General features: G+C 45.5%; 1 protein-coding gene across 1 annotated transcript in view; it reads right to left on the bottom strand.

The window, feature by feature from the left end:
* Positions 1 to 18860, bottom strand: part of LOC119382556 (E3 ubiquitin-protein ligase MYCBP2) — a 130594-nt gene that overhangs the window by 75644 nt on the left and 36090 nt on the right. The window contains exons 27-32 of the mRNA XM_037650305.2: positions 11769 to 11903; positions 11450 to 11533; positions 10159 to 10255; positions 8520 to 8715; positions 3108 to 3361; positions 1599 to 1838 (exon numbers count right to left, since the gene is read on the bottom strand). Of these exons, the coding sequence (XP_037506233.1) occupies positions 1599 to 1838; positions 3108 to 3361; positions 8520 to 8715; positions 10159 to 10255; positions 11450 to 11533; positions 11769 to 11903 (1006 nt within the window). The remainder of the gene's footprint in view (positions 1 to 1598; positions 1839 to 3107; positions 3362 to 8519; positions 8716 to 10158; positions 10256 to 11449; positions 11534 to 11768; positions 11904 to 18860) is intronic.

Raw genomic sequence — 18860 nt, 5'->3', positions numbered from 1 at the left:
AGGGTGGGGGGAAGAAGATGGTTGATGTTGCACGAGGTACATAATATTGTTTGTTTTATGTGCTACTTTTGTTTCATTGCACATAACCTTGATAAGCCTGTCCACTGAAGTATTCTGATTAAAAGACCACTTTCTGTACCACATACTACTTTTCATAAGATTCACAAGGTTTTACATCCAAAATCCACAACATGGCAATGAAGAATGCCATAGTGATGGTTTCTGAATAATTTTTTGCAACTGGAAGCTCTATAACAGGCACAGAAAGCAACTCAATAAGTGTTTTCGCATTTTGCTCCTGTTGTAATGCGAAAGCCCAGCCAAGAAATTGAAGAAGCCCCTTTGTGCTCAGCAGCATAACTACTCCAGATCACATGAACAATCATGGTCAGCCATGTTTTTCCTGTTGATAAAGAAACATACCAAGAGGCAGCACTCCCATTTTGTGCTCCCTTTTTGTACATGATGCCGCTTTCTGGATCTTTATCACCAACTCAAATGGTGACAACCACTCATACCAATGCAGAGACAGGGGTCTCAAACATGAGGCCCATGGGCTGCGTGCGGCCCGCGGACCTTCCACTAGTGGTTCGCCCCGCACATGACTGGCTTTGTCCCTTTTTTTTATTTCCTTAAGTATGTTCATGAGCTACACAGACGTGACTGGTCTCAAGCACTTTTTTTCGCGAGACACCCCATCCGGTCACCATGTGTTAACCCTTTGACAAGCTATGTACACAAATATGTACACCACTTTTTTGTTAGCTGTATTGACTAGTGGCTAAGAATGAGCCAGATACATTGAGCTTTGGATGAATTGAACCTCCTGCATAATCAATTTGTCTTCATTTAACTTCATTTTTCAGTGTACTGTTGCATACGATTACTTTGCTGAAGGCACTACCATGTTCGACGAGTCGTTCGACGTGCCGCTTACCGCGAGCCACGTCTAAGGCATAATTTTTCTTTGCTCAAAATTAACACAACCGAAAATGAATTCGCACTATATTTCTAGCCTGAAATTCGATTCTATTTGTGCAAAAACAAGGAATGAATGACTTCAGAATAAATAGATATTTAATTAGAAATTAATTGGCAGTAATTATTATAACACATATAAATTTGCATATTATGACATTATTTTTGTTGCAATATGATATTGAGTGCCCTAAAATAACGTTGTATAGATTTGACGCATTTACAGAAAGTTCTTCGTAGGAGGTGTCTGAAAGGGTTAAAACATAAGCGTGGAACAAAATCTGGACTCCAGAATTGGCGTCCAGATTTCAGTCACTCTGAAGATCAGTATCAACATGTTTCTCGAGATACAACGTCAAATCCCCTTCCAAAATGACCCATCAAAGAATATGGGAAAGGCCTTCTTCTTTCGAATGGCAACCTTAGCAGACAATTTGCTCAAACTGGCCCCCCCCCCCCCCCTCTTCCCCCACCAACCCGCTCTAACATTGTTCACAATCCTGGCCCATCGGGAAACAAAATTTCGTGACTGTGGTCCGATAGCTAAGGTGAGTTTGAGATTCCTTCCCTAAGCTATATGATCGCTAACACGTAGAAAGTAGGCAGTCAATTGCCCCCACCTGTGTCTTTCGTGCAACAACTTCAACAAGCAGGGGGTAGACAGTGGACGAGTCTGCAGCATCGGGAAGCTGAGTCCCAGCACTTGGGCTCTCTGGTGAGCAAGGCCCCTCAACACAGGGCCGAGTCTCTCTGTCCAAGCTTGGTGGTAGCAGGCTGGTCAGCTGAGCAGCAGGAGAACAGAGCGAAGACAGCACGGCTGCCAGGAGTCGGTCACCGCAGTCGTGACCACTGCGCCGGGCCTACGGAGAGAGAGAAGCCAAAGTGTCAATAGGCACTAGTAAAAAAATCATGCCCAGCTAAGCTCTACTTTAGGCTGCTTCAGTACAAGTGTAAAGCCAACTTTTTCTGGGATGGACGACAAGCTTGTTGAAAGAAGCTTTAACTATTATTACAATAAAGAGAAGGCCCTAAACCTAGTATTGACAACAGAAGCCATGGAGAGCCTACTGGGCATACTAAACCAGGTTTGACGTCAAAACAGCAGCCGAACTGTGACATAGCCTTGTACAAAATGCCATGTTCCCCACCGTTAATTGCATCTAATGTCAGAGAAGTAGCCGCAAAAGTGCAAGTTTTTTTACAAAGCGCTTTTGTGTTTTGCATAAGTTTTATTTATGTGGCTGAAGAAAAACACGTACAGTCGAACCCACTTATAACAATGTTCAAGGGTGTCAAGAAATTCCACTGATAACATAACCGAGCGTGTCTGAGTTGTGTCTTTTAAATGGTGAAGAATCTACTCTAGGGATCTAGAAAAGTTGTCCTTATACTCTGTTTCACACATCAGGTGCAACACTATAGAAGCTAGCAAGACTTCTTGCAGATATGTTAGCACCAAGAAATAGTTCAATCATTTTACCACCCGCAACTTGATATTTTTTTTGTTTTTTTTTTTAGAATGAGTAGTAAGATGCTGTGTGCCTTGAAAATAAACAAACCCCGTTATTTATACGAATGTCAACAGGTTGTTCTGGACCACTTAGCATCTCCTTGTTTTTGTATCGTGGTTTCTGCAATTAATTCTGGTATAGTGCGCAACTGGAACCAGTCACGGAGGCCACATTTACAACAATGAGGTCCAACTTCTTGCATAGCTTCCACAGCACTGCACCTGATGTATGAAGCCGAGTACAGTAACCAAAAGCCTCTTGTAAGCATGTCTCTTGTACGCAATACTGTTAACATGGCAAGCATAAGGAAATCAACCCAAGCCACCTTCAAATGTCTCTTATAACCGAGCGTCTCTTCTAACCATTTCTCTTGTCACAAGATTTTACTTGATAGCAAGACATGACTACACAACTACAGATGGAAGCTGATAGAAGACAATTGTATAACATTTATTGTGGTGGACAAAAAGATACACAACAACATTCTTTTGTCTGCATTTACTTTGCGCTGCCTCATGTTCTATGATAAACCATTACCAAGTGGCCCAACTTGCCATTTTGCTGGCTAGCATAGCGTGAAAGATGACCCGAATGAGGTAAGGTATGAAATCAACTCACAGGGTCAACAAGAAGTTCACAGAGGCCACGCCACTTGAGTGTGGTGCTTGGGTAGAAGGCATGGTAGCAGGCCATGAAGGTGGCTTCACATTCCTCCAGCAGTGTCGTCTGCATAGCAGCCCCTCTTCCAAGAAGGCCCTCAGCATCTTCTGGCAGGCTGATGCCTCCCGAGAGGATGCAACTTAGAAGGCTCTGGGTGTCTGCCACACATTCTGCCATTCGTGATGACTCAGGCTGCACCTTCTTGGTCAGAGCTGCAATTAAAAGACATGTCACAATTTAAAGAGCTAAAAGGAAGTAGGAAAGAACACAACAGTGACAGATGAAAAAAAAAAAAAAAGAAAGAGACAGGAAGATGAAGAAAGCCGCAACATAAAGTGCCATTCGTTTCATATCTCACATGATCATTCATTGGAGCAATTTTCCATCAGATATCGCTACAAGAAATTGTTACGTTGCGGGGTTGTGGGGTTTTCCTTGGGAAGAACCACACCACTTGGCTGCTGGGTACGAACTGCTTTATTGCCAAAAAAACGGCGCCTGCTCGCGAAGGCGCGGTCCGTGCGCGGCGTCCCTCGTGAAGGGAAAACGTAACCCAATCTGCCTAGTCGCTCTGGCCGTGCGGCTGAGTGACCGGAAGCCGGTGCTTACGAGTCCCGGAGCGGCGGCACGCCTATTTGCCGGGAGCGGCAGTGCGTCGCCTGTAGAACATCACATCTATCCCCTCTTAGATGGAGTCCCCGTAGCGGTCTGGGGGCTGGCGATGTCGTTGCGGACGTGATGCCGTTGTCGTGTCCGGCTGCGTCGCTGGTTGTTGTGGCCCTGGCTCTTCTGTTAGGCTGAATCCTGATGAAACAGGGGAATCTGCTGGTGGATCCAGCATGTACGGGGCCGGCACGGTAGCTTGCCGAGTTGTTGCGAATTGCTCTCCATGCTCGCTTTCTAAGCGGCTTTCCGCCTGACTCTTCTCGACACTGGGTTTTATGTGGTCTAGGTGCCTTCGAAACGTTCCCGTTTCACATTTAATCATCCAAGACCTGTGTCCGAGCCTCTCCGTCACCGTTCCCTCCATCCATGCAGGGCTGCCGATGAAATTCCGGATGAATACTGACTGCCCCACAGAAATTTCCCTCGCGGAGTTGCACCCCCTGGTGTTCGACGGTGTTTCCTCAGGCGGCTGGGGCTGGAGTTTTGTGAGCGCGGTGACCATGTCGCGCCCGAACATTAATGCAGCTGGTGTTTTTCCCGTTGCCGTTGATACGGTGCTGTGCTGCTTAAGTAGGAACCGCGCCAGCCTGCATGCAAACGTTCCTGTTTGGTTCTTGGCTAACGCCTGTTTTGTTTCGGACACCATTCTCTCTGCCTGGCCATTAGTGGCGGGATGGTAGGGGGCGCTTGTGACATGTGTAACCCCGTTCTTCTTTAAAAACTCCTCAAATTCTGAGGAAACAAAAGACGGGCCATTGTCCGTCACTAGCTTTTTGGGGAGCCCAAACGTTGCGAAAAGGTTTCGCATTTCCTCGATCAATGTGGTAGTCTGGATGTTGCGCATGCAGCGCACTTCCAGCCACTTGGTGTACGCATCGACCACCACTAGCAACATCCTCCCCTCCACAGGGCCAGCAAAGTCCGCGTGAATGGTGTGCCAAGGTGTCGTTGCGCGCTCCCACTGAGGCATAGGTGCCTTGCCTGGTGCCTTTTGGTGCTGGCGACATATTATACAGTTCCTTGCCACTTCTCCAATATCGCTGTCAAGACCTGGCCACCAAAAGTAACTTCTAGCGCAGGCTTTCATGGCGACAATTCCTCTGTGGTTTTCGTGGGCCAGGCCCAACACGCACTTTCTCGCTTTTGCAGGAATGACCACCCTGCAACCCCTAATAAGGCAGCCCTCCTGAATAGAGAGTTCGGCCCCGAGCTTTCTGTATGCTGCAAACTCTTCATTGGCAAGCTTGCGCAATTTGCCGCTTCCGACAGCTGCTTTCACTTGAGACAACACTGGGTCTTGTCGGGTCGTTTCAGCAAGTTGGTTTGGTGCTAGTTCAAAGCTTGGCGTGGAAACCAACATGAGCACGTCTCCTGGCGGATAAGGCTCATCGACCTGTGCTGGCAGCGGGAGTCTGCTGAAAGCGTCTGCGTTTTGGTGTTTTTGGCCCGGTCTGTACACCAAATTGTAATCATAGGTGGCTAGCTTGAGGCACCAGCGAGTCATTCTAGGCGATAGTACCGATGGCACTTGTCTCTTTTCGCCCATGATACCAATCAGTGGCTGATGGTCTGTCATTACAGTTACGTGCCGACCAGCGATGTACTTGTGAAAATGGCTGACACCGTATACTATCGCCAATCCTTCTTTGTCAAGCTGGGAATAGTTCTTTTCCGCGCTTCCCAATGTTCGCGAAGCGAATGCTATGGGTGCCTCTCGGCCAAGAGCGTCTTCCTGAGCCAGCACCGCACCGATACCGCACGGTGACGCGTCTACGGACAAAAGAAGGGGCTTGGTTTCATCGTAATGGGCCAGTACTGTGGAAGTGCGGACCATATGTTTCAGTTCCTCGAAGGCGGTTTTGTGCTCCGATCTCCAGTTCCAGGGCGTATTTTTCTCTAACAGTTTGTACAGCTTGGCTGCGACATTTGCCCTGTTCCTTAAAAAGCGGTCGTAAAAAGATATCAACCCAAGAAAAGCTCGGAGAGAGGTTCTGTCAATTGGTTGTGGTGCCCGAAGTATGGCCTCGATTTTGCTCTCGGTGGCGTGCACCCCATTGTCGTCAATTCGGTGTGATGCCACGTGATGCCAAAGTGGCACTTATCCTTCTTGAGGCGTAGGCCTCTCTCGCTTAGCCTTGTTAAAACCTGGTCAAGACGATGTGCGTGCTCAGAAGCATCTTTCCCGCTGATAATAATATCATCAAGGTAAACACTCACCCCGGGAATTCCGGCCAGTGTTACCTCCATCATGCGCTGGAAGATGGCAGGCACGGCGGATACTCCGAACGGGAGCCGATTCACTTTAAACAGTCCCTTGGTCGTGTTCACTGTGAGGAGCGCTGCTGTTTCGTCGTCGACTTTCAGCTGTTGGTAGGCTTGGTGCAAATCCAACGTCGAGAAGAGGGTTCTGCTGCGCAAATTCGCGAACACCTCCGCTGTAGTTGGAAGAGGGTAGGAGGCCTTCTTCGCCGCTGCGTTAACAGTGCTCCTGTAGTCACCACACACACGCAATGTTCCATCATTTTTCCGAACGAGGACCAGCGGTGTCGCCCAGTTGGAATGCTGTATCGGTGAGAGGATGCCCTGATGTTGCAGGCGATCAAGTTCATCTTCCATAGGCCCCTGCAGGGCAAGAGGCACAGGACAAGCCTTACAAAACTTGGGGCTTGCGTCTTCTTCCAATTCCAGGTGAATCAAGGGGCCTGTGTAGCCGTCAATGTCCTCTCTGAACACGTCTGTGTGTCGTGAGATGACTTCCCTGATCTCATCTGTTGGATGTTCCACCTGGTTGATTCCGTGGACCTGGATATGGAGAGGCGCTAACCAGTCCCGTCCCAAGAGGTTGCATCCAGCTCCTTTCATCACCAGCAACGGTAGCACGCAGTCGTCTGACTTAAACTTCACCCGAACATGTGCGGTTCCCAGAACACGCAGTTCTTCTCCCGACCAAGTGCGCAAGTCGAGTGGCTCCCTTGAAAGTTGGGGGGCGTTCCTTGGCCACGCTTTGTGGTAGGTCTCCTCGCTTATCAGGGAGCGTGCGGCACCCGTGTCAACTTCAAATTGCAGGGATTTTCGCTCTACTTCTACGTCTACCAGGAACTTGGGACAGTGTGTGCGCCCATTTACTGCATGCAGCTCGTACGTGGAATCACTGCTTACAGTTTCACCATACAGTAGGGGGTTGACACTGTGTGTTTGTTGCCTGGTGTGTGCACGTGCTTCCTTTTCTTGCTTCTTGCGTGCAATGCAGGCGTCTCCGATATGGCCCACTTTGGAGCAAAAACGGCACTCTGCTGTTTTGAATTTGCACGTCGAAGGGTCGTGCCAGCCATCACATCGGTAGCAACGGCGTCGGGAAGGCGTTTTTGTTTCTTCTTGCTTGTTGGGAGTAGCCTTGTTGATCTCTCCGGAGTTCGTTGCTGCTTTGATTCCCCGCTGCTGCCTTGACGCACTCTCCGCTGATAGGGCTATATCCAAAGCACGTTGGAAGGTCAGCTCCTTTTCTGCAAAGAGGCGCTGTTGGAGATGTTCGTCGCGGATGCCGCAAACGAATCTGTCTCGCAGCATTATGTCCTGTGGCAGCATTGTTGGGTTCCGTTGTGAAACGGGCTCTTGACTTCCCCCTGACGATGTCGATGTTGCAGGCGTAGCCGCTAGCACACCGAAGTTGCAGTCCACTGTCAAACTCTTGAGGGCTGCGACATAGCTGCTTATCGATTCGCCGGGGTTTTGGTCTCGTCGCTGGAACACGTACCGGCCGCAAAGCTCCGACGGTCTCGGATCGAAATGCCGCTGGAGAAGTGTGACCAGCTCGCTGAAGCTGACCTCTCCAGGGGTTTTCGGCGCGACCAGCGCACACGCAGTCTCGAAGGTGTCCGCGCCACATAGCGTGAGGAGGAGGGCCCGTTTCTTCTCTTCGTTGCTGATATTGTTCGCCACAAAGTAGAAGTTCACGCGCTGGATCCATGACGCCCAGGACTTTCCCGAGAAGGGCTCGATGGCGCCGTACATTCCTCCTGTAGCCATGGCACGTAACCTCGAAGCTGCGCTCGCTTCACAACTCCTGCCTCGTCGCCAGTGTTACGTTGCGGGGTTGTGGGGTTTTCCTTGGGAAGAACCACACTGCTCGGCTGCTGGGTACGAACTGCTTTATTGCCATAAAACGGCGCCTGCTCACGAAGGCGCGGTCCGTGCGCGGCGTCCCTCGTGAAGGGAAAACGTAACCCAATCTGCCTAGTCGCTCTGGCCGCACGGCTGAGTGACCGGAAGCTGGTGCTTACGGGTCCCGGAGCGGCGGCACGCCTATTTGCCGGGAGCGGCAGTGCGTCGCCTGTAGAACATCACAGAAATTACCTAAGAAATGCCGAGATCTACATCGCTGTGATGTAAATGTGTAGCAATGCGGAGGTGAACAGTACTTGAACATCCTCATGCATAGTACAGTGCATGGGATTTCCAGTTATATAGGGGATTTCGAGGAAGATGTTACAACTGCTAAATGAAGTAAATAATTCAACATGAGGCTTTCATATATGTACCTGGATTCATCGGCATTCTAGTAAATACAGCACTTTTGTTGTAATTTCTCTTCAGTCTGTCTGCCGTACTGTGCTACCTTTTTGTACATGATGCCGCTTTCTGGATCTTTGTCACCAAATCAAATGGTGACAATCACTCATGCCAATGCAAAGGAAAAGCACTCACGTCCAATGGGGTACACCTCATTGATGTATATGCGAAGCAGGTGCAAGGCTGCCGCACAAATGTAGAGCAATCGTCGCAGGTCTAAAAGCAGAGCCTTGCCCAAAGAAGCTGATGGGCCGTCAGCAAGCTCGCATATGCCTGCCCTGAACGCCTTCCAGCCCCAGTTCAGCAATTTCAGCAAAGACTGGAAGCATTCCTGAAAAATAAAATGTAGCAATTAAAGCCCCAAACAAAGCTCCAACCAAAGAAATCAAAGCTCCAAACCAAAGCTCCAATCAAAGCACTAACTCGCCCAAAAGAAAGTCCTTTTGAACTCCAACCCACAAGCCTCACGATCAGCGACCTCGCTACGAGCAGTACACTTGACATTATAATGAACTGTTAATGTAGCTATTAGTGTAACACTAAGGAAACCTAAATGTTAGTATGCAACACTTTCTAATGGAACTACTTCATATTAAGGGGAGATGCTCCTCGAAAAATTTTTTCTTCAAGTATTTGTCACAGCTCAATGAAACTTTCACCATTTATAGAGCGTGAGCTCCGCTTTTCAAATCTGCTTTTATTTTTTTTATAGCTCATTTGGTTAATTTTTTGCAGACAATGCATTTGTGAAAACAGTGCATTTTTGTGCAAGCTTAGGCAACAATAGTGAGCACCAAAATCACTAAAAAAATAGCTCATATTGCTCCTAATGAATTGAGGAATTCAATAAAGCAAGAAAACATAAGGTAACATATGTGTGTTAGCCTAGAAAAAAATTGCAATGCTGAGTTTCAGTTTTACCATTCTCAAGGAAGAAACTTATCAAATCATCTTGCTGAATATGCTTGTGCAAAACTGTGAAAGTTGTTTCTTTGAATTGTGGACATGTTAAACTATAAGCATGCCAAATTTCATTACGATCCGACTACATAAAGGGCACAAATTTTAGTGCACAGACTCTAAAAATGCAGCAAAACGAAGAACTGAGAAAAACATGTTTGAAAGCTAGACTACGGTGGATGCTACGCTAGACTACGGTGGGGAAAAGATTTTTTTTTCTGTACTTTCATCAAGAAAGCCGCGTTGTAGAAGTGGGCTCTTGGAGAAGAGGTTTAGGCCTACATGCTCGAGAAAATTCAAGAGCCGGCAACGCCGCGGATCGATATGCCGCGTGCATGAAATTTGGGTAAATTCGCGCTTTCACGAGCCACCACGAGGGCTTTTATTGCACTTTTTCTCAACTTCTAGTTGATTCTTAGCTTTGATTCTTTATTATATTAAAGAGGAGGCTTGGGGGAATACAAAACACAACAAAACACAAATTCAACTTTTTCGAGAAAAATCGCGATTTTTCGAGGAGCATCTCCCCTTAAAGTAAAAACAGTAACAGAATATTCAACATTCTATCAGACACGTTCCTCCGTTTCAATAAAAATCATAAAATACCGACCAGCATTAACCAGGAACATGGGTAAGTTTACAGAGAAACAGTCGACGTAAAAAACTGTGACCATATTCCAGTGTACACTTAAAATTTATCTGTTTAATGATAGAGTTTTAAAGAGGCCTTGCTGTTACTTTAATATTAATTACAAGCTGCACACCACAAAAACACTTTGCAATAATGAGACCTGTGAAACTCAAGCTTTCTAACCAAAGTGACTGTTTTGGAGAACTTGTGGCTCAAGATAGTAACGGATTCAGACTGGTCTGCAGGCTGGCCTGAAGCTTGCACGTCTGGTGTAATGACCCTGAAAAAAAAAGGAAAAAGAAAAGAAAAAAAAAAGCTCATGAAGATTCATAGAGCCATGGTTCAAAACAAGCTTTGTGAAGTAAAAAAATGCAAGGCACCTGAAATTCCAAACATAAAAAAGACATAGATAGCATCAAGTACACTGCACCTGCCATGTTATCAATTCAGGGCAGTGAATAGCAGAGAATTTCTTCCAAATCCAGCATTGCTGAGGTACACTTTAGAATGGCCAGGTTGACCAAATGATGCATCAGATAAAAGCTGAACCGATATGACCTGCTAAGAAAATTTGTCTAAAAGGTAAGTCACCGGTGAATCACTCACCAACATTATTTAAATTTGTTACAACTTCACTAATGAATGTTTCTAATAAGGCTTTCAAACGTTTTCTGCAGGCTTGTGCGAATAGTAAATTTTAGGTTCGAAGCGAATCGTGATTTTGGTCAAATAATTTCGAATCGAATTCGAATAGTATATATATCACATATTAAAAATAAGCATATTTGTCATGACCCAACCAACCTTCACAATGTTTCTTTTTTAAATTGTAACAAGGCATGTGAAAATGACATTCTTTTTGGTTCAAAGGAAGTGGAAGCAACTTTTAATGGTAGCAGGATTTGGCTTTCGGTAGAATGCAAGTGATAACCTGTAAAATATGTTACATTTTAAAATTTACTATACTTAGATAGAAGCTGGTATAATAAGATATAAGCTGGTATAACAAGATATAAGCTGGTATAACAAGCTTTTAAACTTAAAAAATGATGAATCAATGCAAGGGTAATTTGTTCATTTAACCTTGAAGTGGGGCTTCGCGGCAGTGCGGATTTTCCCTAGAAAGATGTATTCATGGTATCAGGGGTGCAACAGCCGAAATAGGATTTGAAGCAATTTTTGGAGCAGCAAAATGTTGCTTTTGGAGCACGAAAATCCAAATCTGGAGCAGGTTACGAAAAAAAACCTGAATTTTTTCGCACGAAATCCCAAATTTGGAGCAGTATAACAAAGAAGGCTTAATTTTAGAAAAGAAAACAAAAATACGTACAAACTTAAACCATTAAAAATCAGCTTCTGCAGTCGACTGTACCTTTATGCAGCCTTTCTAATCACAACTGTGGGTTAAAGAATGGGCTTATAAAGGCAGCAACAATTTGTTCTGCAAGAAAACAAGAGGGCCAGGCCAGCTCACCGGTAAAGAAGCTGTGGAATCTGTCCAGCGTTGACATCTGTTCCATTGTTGGACTTTTTGGAACTCTTGAAGTAAAAGACAACTCTGGAAAGAAATGCACGTTATGCATAACCATGGTACTAATTAAGTATGGCTAAGGTAGTCCAGCACGACCATTGCTGCCAAGGTCATTAATGGCTACTAGAGTGGGATAACTAATGGCTACACTAAAAACAAATTTATTTTTCTGAACTATTATTTGAACTGTGCAATAAGTTCAGTAGATCCAGAATAGTTTTAAAAAGTGGACACACAGGCCAAGCCATAAGAAAGGACTTACTGATCTTCAGTTGTGACGACAGACTGGCCACTCGAACCACAGTCGCTACTTGGACCCGAAACATGGGCCCACACAACATACCACCTGTTGGCTTGCAGCAGAATCGGCTCCTCAAACAGTATGGGGTACTTTTGCCTGGTGAAAATGCATAATATGGAAACATTGTCACTCATACGCACATGAAACCAGCAAGAATTACCTTATCACAAGACCAGCCATGCCAATATGACATGGCCACAATAAAGAAAAACAAGTGCCAAACAATTTATGAAAATAACAATGGCCTTTTTAAATGCGAAGCATTTCTTAGCGAGCTTCTGCGACTTTGAGCGTATCTATCTATCTATCTATCTATCTATCTAGCCGCCTACGACTTTGTGCTCTCCTGGCCGTTTCGTTAATCGGATGTATACTAAAATTTGTGTGTCATAACATGGCCTTATTACGAACATAAATGACAGGTCATATCATGAAAATCATGACACGCATGTCATGAACAGCATGATTTACATTCCACAGCCTTAGGCTCTTGCGGCCGTTCCGTTAGTTTCATATACACCAAAATTGGTACGGCGTGAAAAGATTTCATGACGAACATAATGAGAGGTCCTAACATGCAAATCATGACGCACATGTCATGTGCAGCATGATTTACATGACATGGTCTCTGGGCGCTCGCGGCCGTTTAAATGAAGGGATATATACGAAAACTGGTATGACGAGACATTTCTGTATGACGAACATAACTTAAACGTGGTAACATGAAAATCATGACATGCATGTCATGTACGACATGATTTACATGCCACGCTCATGGCGCACTCGCGGTCGTTTCACTAGATTGATATACACCAAAATCGGTATTGTGCGATGTGACTGCATGAAGAACATGAATAACAGGTGGTAGCATGAAAACCATGACATGCATGTCATGTATGTCATGATTTACATGCCACGCTCATGGTGCATTCGCGGCCGTTTCGCTAGCTTGATGTACACCAAAATTGGCATTGCGCGCAGCGACTGTATGACGAACGTAAATGAAACGTGGTAACATGAAAATCATGATATACATGACATGTACGACATGATTTACATGCCACGCTCATGGCGCACTCGTGGCAGTTTCGCTTGCTTGATATACACCAAAATTGGTATTGCGCGACGCGACTGCATGACGAACGTAAATGAGAGGTGGTAACATGGAAATCATGACATACAGGTCATGTACGACATGACTTGCAAGCACACTCATGATACATTCGCGGCCGTTTTCCTAGCTTGATATATACCAAAATTAGTATTGTGCGACGCGACTGTATGACGAACGTAAATGAAAGGTGTTAACACGAAAATCATGACATGCATGACATGTACGACATGATTTACATGCCATGCTCAAGGCGCACTCGTGGCCGTTTCGCTAGATTGATATGCACCAAAATCGGTATTGTGCGATGTGACTGTATGAAGAGCATGAATAACATGTGGTAACATGAAACCATGACATGCATGTCATGATTTACATGCCACGCTCATGGTGCATTCGCGGCCGTTTCGCTAGCTTGATACACACCAAAACTGGTATTGCGCGATGTGACTGAATGATGAACATTAGTGACAGGTGGTAACATGAAAAACCATGATATGCATGTCATGTATGGCATGATTTACATGCTGTGCTCATGGTGCACTCGCGGCCATTTCGCTCGTTTGATATACACCAAAATTGGTATTGCGCGATGTGACTGTATGACGAACATAAATGAGAGGTCTTAACATGCGAATCATGTTATGCATGTCATGTATGGTATGATTTACATGCCACTGTCATGGTGCGCTTCCGGCCGTTTTGTTAACTGGATATATACCAAAATTGGTATGGCATGACACGAGTGCGTGATGAACATAAACAACTGGTCATGCATTGTATATACCAGAATATGCGTTTCATTGGCATGGTGTATACTAGATTGTGCATGCATGCGTGCATGGCAAATGCGATATATGGTGGACTAGATGCCATGGCATAAATGATTTCATTTGGCTCAAAGACAAACAAGGCGATGTATGAAGCTCTTTGCTGGCTGCTTCGCATTACATCGATTCCCACAGTGCGTGGGATCTGCCGATTTTTTGTTATCACACTTCCACTTTATACTTGCAAGTACCGTGCTACAAATGGGTGGTTGTCAATTATCCCTTTCATAACCTTTCCGCTACCTTGCAAATTTCCGCAGAACTCAGTTGCAGTTATATCTGCAGCATAAAGGTGAAGGAAATACTTGCACATAAACGAAAGAAACAAGATAGAAGAAACTATCAGCTTATTGCGGGAGTCTCGTTGACCGGTGGCACCAAATACCATCTTTTCTTGCATATAACCAGCCCCTGCCTATAACTTGCACCCCAACAACAGCCTGCAAAAAATTTTTAAAAACAAAAAAACACCAGCGAATTGCCATGAAGCCGGCTTCCTTGGATTACCTTCAAGCAGTGCCGTGAGGCTACGTTGCACACCAAATTTCGGTATAATCCACACGCCGACTTTTGCTTCTAATTTTCTGCATATTTTGTGCACGTTTACTATTGCATTTACTATTGACAAAAGCATAGCCTTTGAAATTTGTATTGCACAAACATGGCGTGTATGACGTAATTGCTTGCGAAAGCAAGGCCTTCGAGATTGGTATTCACTTCTGCCATCGCGTTGCGTAGACTCACCATCATCGTTATTTGTCGGAGAACGGGAGGAGTTCGAGCTGGTTGGAGCTCGCATGGTCGTGCGTGCGGTTCGCGGTCGGACTCGCCGCGCCGGTCGTGATTGCGTGTGCTTAGTTCTTTGATGCCTACAGCTGTTGGTGTTGAGGCCGTCCTAAGCTCCGCGTTTCTATCCATCGTCTAGATCGCGGCTGAGCGCGCCAATTTTCGTGCTGCTCGTAAGAATTGAAATAAAATTCTGTACCACTAAATATTTTGCCGTTTTTCCTGTTTTTCGGCTCTTACGTTTCCCGTCTCTTACGTTTATTTCCTACGGTCCCTTCAAAAACGTATCAGCGGGGTTCTACTGTAATTACTGTATGGAAGCGCTATCTGCGTAAGCATTCCCCACATTTATTCTTTACTATAGAAAAAGCTATCCTGATGACGTTCGTACTTAAAAGGGGCCCCGCAACACTTTTCCAAATAGCCATGGAATGGCTTCACTAAAGGAACTTATTGCCTCACGAATCGAACGCCGCGAAAATTTTGAGAATCCGTCCAGTACAAGCGCAGTTACAAAGATTTGTTGCACACTTTAATTGCTTTCTCTCTTCTGCGCTGGAAGCTAAGTAGGGGGGGATGGTATGGGGGAAGAAGGTACGTCATGTGCGTCTCCTGACCTTGAGCGCATCTTTTTTTTTTTCTTCGGACGTGTGGCGTACTTTCAGTGCGATCGTGCACGCACAGGCGAGTGGCAGCCTCTGGCAGTGGCCACAGTAACTACCGAGTGCGCCATGTTCAAATCGGCCAATGGCGTAGAAATTGAGTCAATGATGCAGTGATTTTGAGTAAATAGCATCATTTGTCGAGAGAAGAGGAAGCAATCTTTAGCTGACTTCAAGAATTTATTGTAAATCCCAGGCCGCGTGCTGCGCTATAAGGTTTGGCTTGCGTGTTCTCGGGAGCCTCGACTACCGATCGGCAGCGTTTTCTGACCATGCTGAAAAAGTGTTGCAGGGCCCCTTTAAGTACGACCATGTTGTGTCCACTCTTTCTTAGCCCTCATTCTATTTGCACTGTTTTGCTTATATTCGCTATGAATCCTTACCGAATTGCCCAGTTTTCAATCCTATTTAGGCCTATGATGTATGGTAAGGTAAATGATGTCATGCTTCAAGGAGACAACCGTTGGGCTGCTGTTTTGTAGGCAGTTTTGTGGACAAAATACAGTGTTTAATAATGAACTGGTCCTTTGTACCCGAGATATTCGCTGTGTTCAACGAAATTTGTGGCAATCGAAAGCTTCGTAAAGTCTTTTAACATGAATTTTTGCCACAGTCGAGAAGCAGGACAGAGACACCAGAATGAATATGCTGTGACTCCGTGTCTTCTCAGCAAAATTTCACAGGCGTTTTCCGTGGCTGCAATTGTTTAAAAATCCTGGCAGCAGTACCGTATTAAAGAAGGCACCCCACATGACCTTTGCTTGACGTAAATTAGAAAAAACAGTACTACCAATTTTTATGAGAAAAAAAAACTGTTCAAGCACATACAGTAATACCTCATTAACTCGAACTCGCACATCTCGAAAAATCGGCTTAGTCGAAATTTTCCGCGGTACCGAACGATTTCCCATAGGTGCAATGTATTTGTTGCCGTTTATCTCGAAGTATTTCCGTGCCCACTTTCGGTTATCTCAAAATCTCGAGTGAGAGTGGAACAAAAATTTCGCCGCCGAACCGTTTCACAAAATGCTAGCGGCAAAATGTACGTTTCACAAGGTTCGCGCGAGGCTGCCGCGCTTTCGACGAAGGACACCTTTCCTCCATGAAGGACACTGTTCCCGAAAGTGAGGTCAAAACCTAGCGGCATAACAACTTTGTCAAGCAACCCTGTGTCACGTCATGTGACGCCATAGACGTGCACAGAGGCAGGCCCTGCGAAATAGGATGGGTCGCACACGTTGTTTTGTTTACCGAAGCAAGGTCTGGGTACGGGCTAGTTGGTATTCCGTTTTAAATTGTGATCACAGCGTCAGAGATGCGATTTCAGCATTTTATTTACGCAAGACACGTCGCTCGGATTGTCTTGTCGGCCGTGCGATGTGGTGAGGATAACACCGCCAAAGCAAAGCAAGTCACTGATGCTGCAAAGAAAGGTAGCCCTAATCAAAGAAGCGGATTCGAGGCTCGAAGTTCCGGACATCAAAACTGCGCTGATTGTGTGGTTCCACCGTGCGAGTGGAGTCCCTTCCAGTCACAACATTGACAGAGAAGGCTACTGGTGGTGGTGGTATCTTTATTGTTCCCAGAACAAACTGATCTCGCCTGCAACATCGACTGGTTTGACCATTTAAGTGAAAGAACTTGGCGTCACGCACGGTGATAGCGGCAGTGTCGACGCAGCTACTCAAGGGGTGACGACATCAGCCGAGACAAGAAACATGTTTCGCTTGATGCGAAATGAAGTTGAGTGCAGCGGTGTGGATGATCGCCACATGCGATGTGTTAAGCAACTCGAGAAAGCTTTGCTAGGTGCAAGTGTTACCGCGAGGCAGTGCCGAAAAACACAGCTGGTTGACAGCTCTGGTATGTCATTATTTTTCTTAAAATTCTTTACAAAGAGCCAGTTAGGCCCTCCTGTTAAGAAACTGGTCAATAGTGATAACGTTTTTAGAGAGCTGGACTTCTCAATAGAATTTGCGCAACTTTGCTTATCTCGAAAATCTGCTTAACTCGAAATTTCTTCTGGTTTTTACTACTTTGAGTTAACGAGGTACTACTGTACACACGCTATTCACTGTAATTAATGCAGTCAATCAAGTAAGAGGCTGCCACACTACAAAAACCTCCAATTGCACCAACTATTACGTTTCTCTAGAAACTATATCTACTTGATTTAACCCTTTGAGGGTCGAATTTTTTCGCGAAATCCAGTCCAAAAATGTGTAATTTTTTTATTGCTGAAATAAATTCTTCAGATGATTCTATTTAAGAAAAGAATTGTCTAAAATTTTTTTTCGTGACCGTAAAGTTACAAAAAAATCAGTTTTGTTGTTACATATATATGGTTTATTCGTTGTAAAATCAGGCAGAATCCTAAAAAAAAAAAGCTTCACAGTTTTTTATGAATAAAAATTATGCATTGTATTAAACATAGCTCACAAACATACAAAAATAAGCACACCAGAGTACGTTTCCGGTTAAAAACGCTCGTGCTCTAACACTAAAAACTTTTCAGCGTGTGATAGCCTTTGAAGCATGGCTCCCCGTGCACGCGTTTCAGATGTCGCTCCTTGATCGTCGTCGGAGTCTGAACTCGTCAAAAAATCCTCGTCTGACGAACTGAAATCCAATGAATCAGATTCTGATTCGGCACTTGGGGAATAGTCCGCATCGGAAGAATCGCTGCTCGACTCACTGGCAGCAGAGCAACCGGCGCGCGCTTCCATAGCGTAAGCGAACTGCGTCAGTGAGCGCACGGAAGAAAACTCTATGGTTGTGCGCCTGTCCGGAAAGCAAAACGAGTGAAAAAGCTAGAGTAATACTTCGTCTTATCGCCAACAAGACGTAGTTAGTTTTTCCGAGACCCCAAAACAGGAAACGCAATCACGGCGGCGTCGTTTGTGTAATTTAGCGCCGCACGGAAACGGATGTAATCGCGCGCCGGGGTGCAATAAACGAGAGAGTAACAAGCGGTCACCCTTTGAGAGATTAGAAACCAAACAGCCATCAGCAAGAAGCGAAAACCACCCGAAGGACGAAACCGAAACCAGCCGGACCGCATGCGCGCGTTCTGATGCGAGACTACAAGCCGCCGCGCCTCTTTGGAAAGAAAAAAAAAAGACGGAGAGACATTGGCGCATTAAAAAAATTACACGTATTCCCGAAGTGTGGCAGCACATTCCAAGCAAGAGAAATGGGAGAAGGCGCGCGTTTAAAACCAAACCGCGCCGCGGGCGCTCTCGGTTGCGCAAGCGATAGCCGGCGCGCGGCGCGCCATTTTGCGAAGCATAAAAAAAGCAACAACGGAGAGACATCGGCGCATGAAAAAAATTCCACGTATTCCCGAAGCGTGGCAGCACATGCCAAGCAAGAGAAATCATCGAAAAAGGCGCGCGTTTTAAAAATAAACGCTATGCCGTACATGTACGACGAAAACCCTTTGGTACCAAGAAGCTTCTGCCGTACATGTACGGCGAAAACCCTGAAGGGGTTAATAATCTTATGCCGCAGAATGAGAGTAGTAGTCGTCGAAAACTTCATTTACACAGTATGGTGTAGTTGGCAATGCTTGCCGGGAAGAATGCATCCCCCCCCCCTTTCGGCAGGAAACATCAACATCTTGAATTACCGCCGAATTGATTCTACAGTCCTGTACAGTCTAGCA

Source organism: Rhipicephalus sanguineus, chromosome 2 (genome assembly GCF_013339695.2).
Source record: "Rhipicephalus sanguineus isolate Rsan-2018 chromosome 2, BIME_Rsan_1.4, whole genome shotgun sequence".
NCBI lineage: Eukaryota > Metazoa > Arthropoda > Arachnida > Ixodida > Ixodidae > Rhipicephalus > Rhipicephalus sanguineus.
The sequence above is the reverse complement of the archived record's forward strand: the minus strand, read 5'-3'. Positions and strand labels throughout refer to the sequence as shown.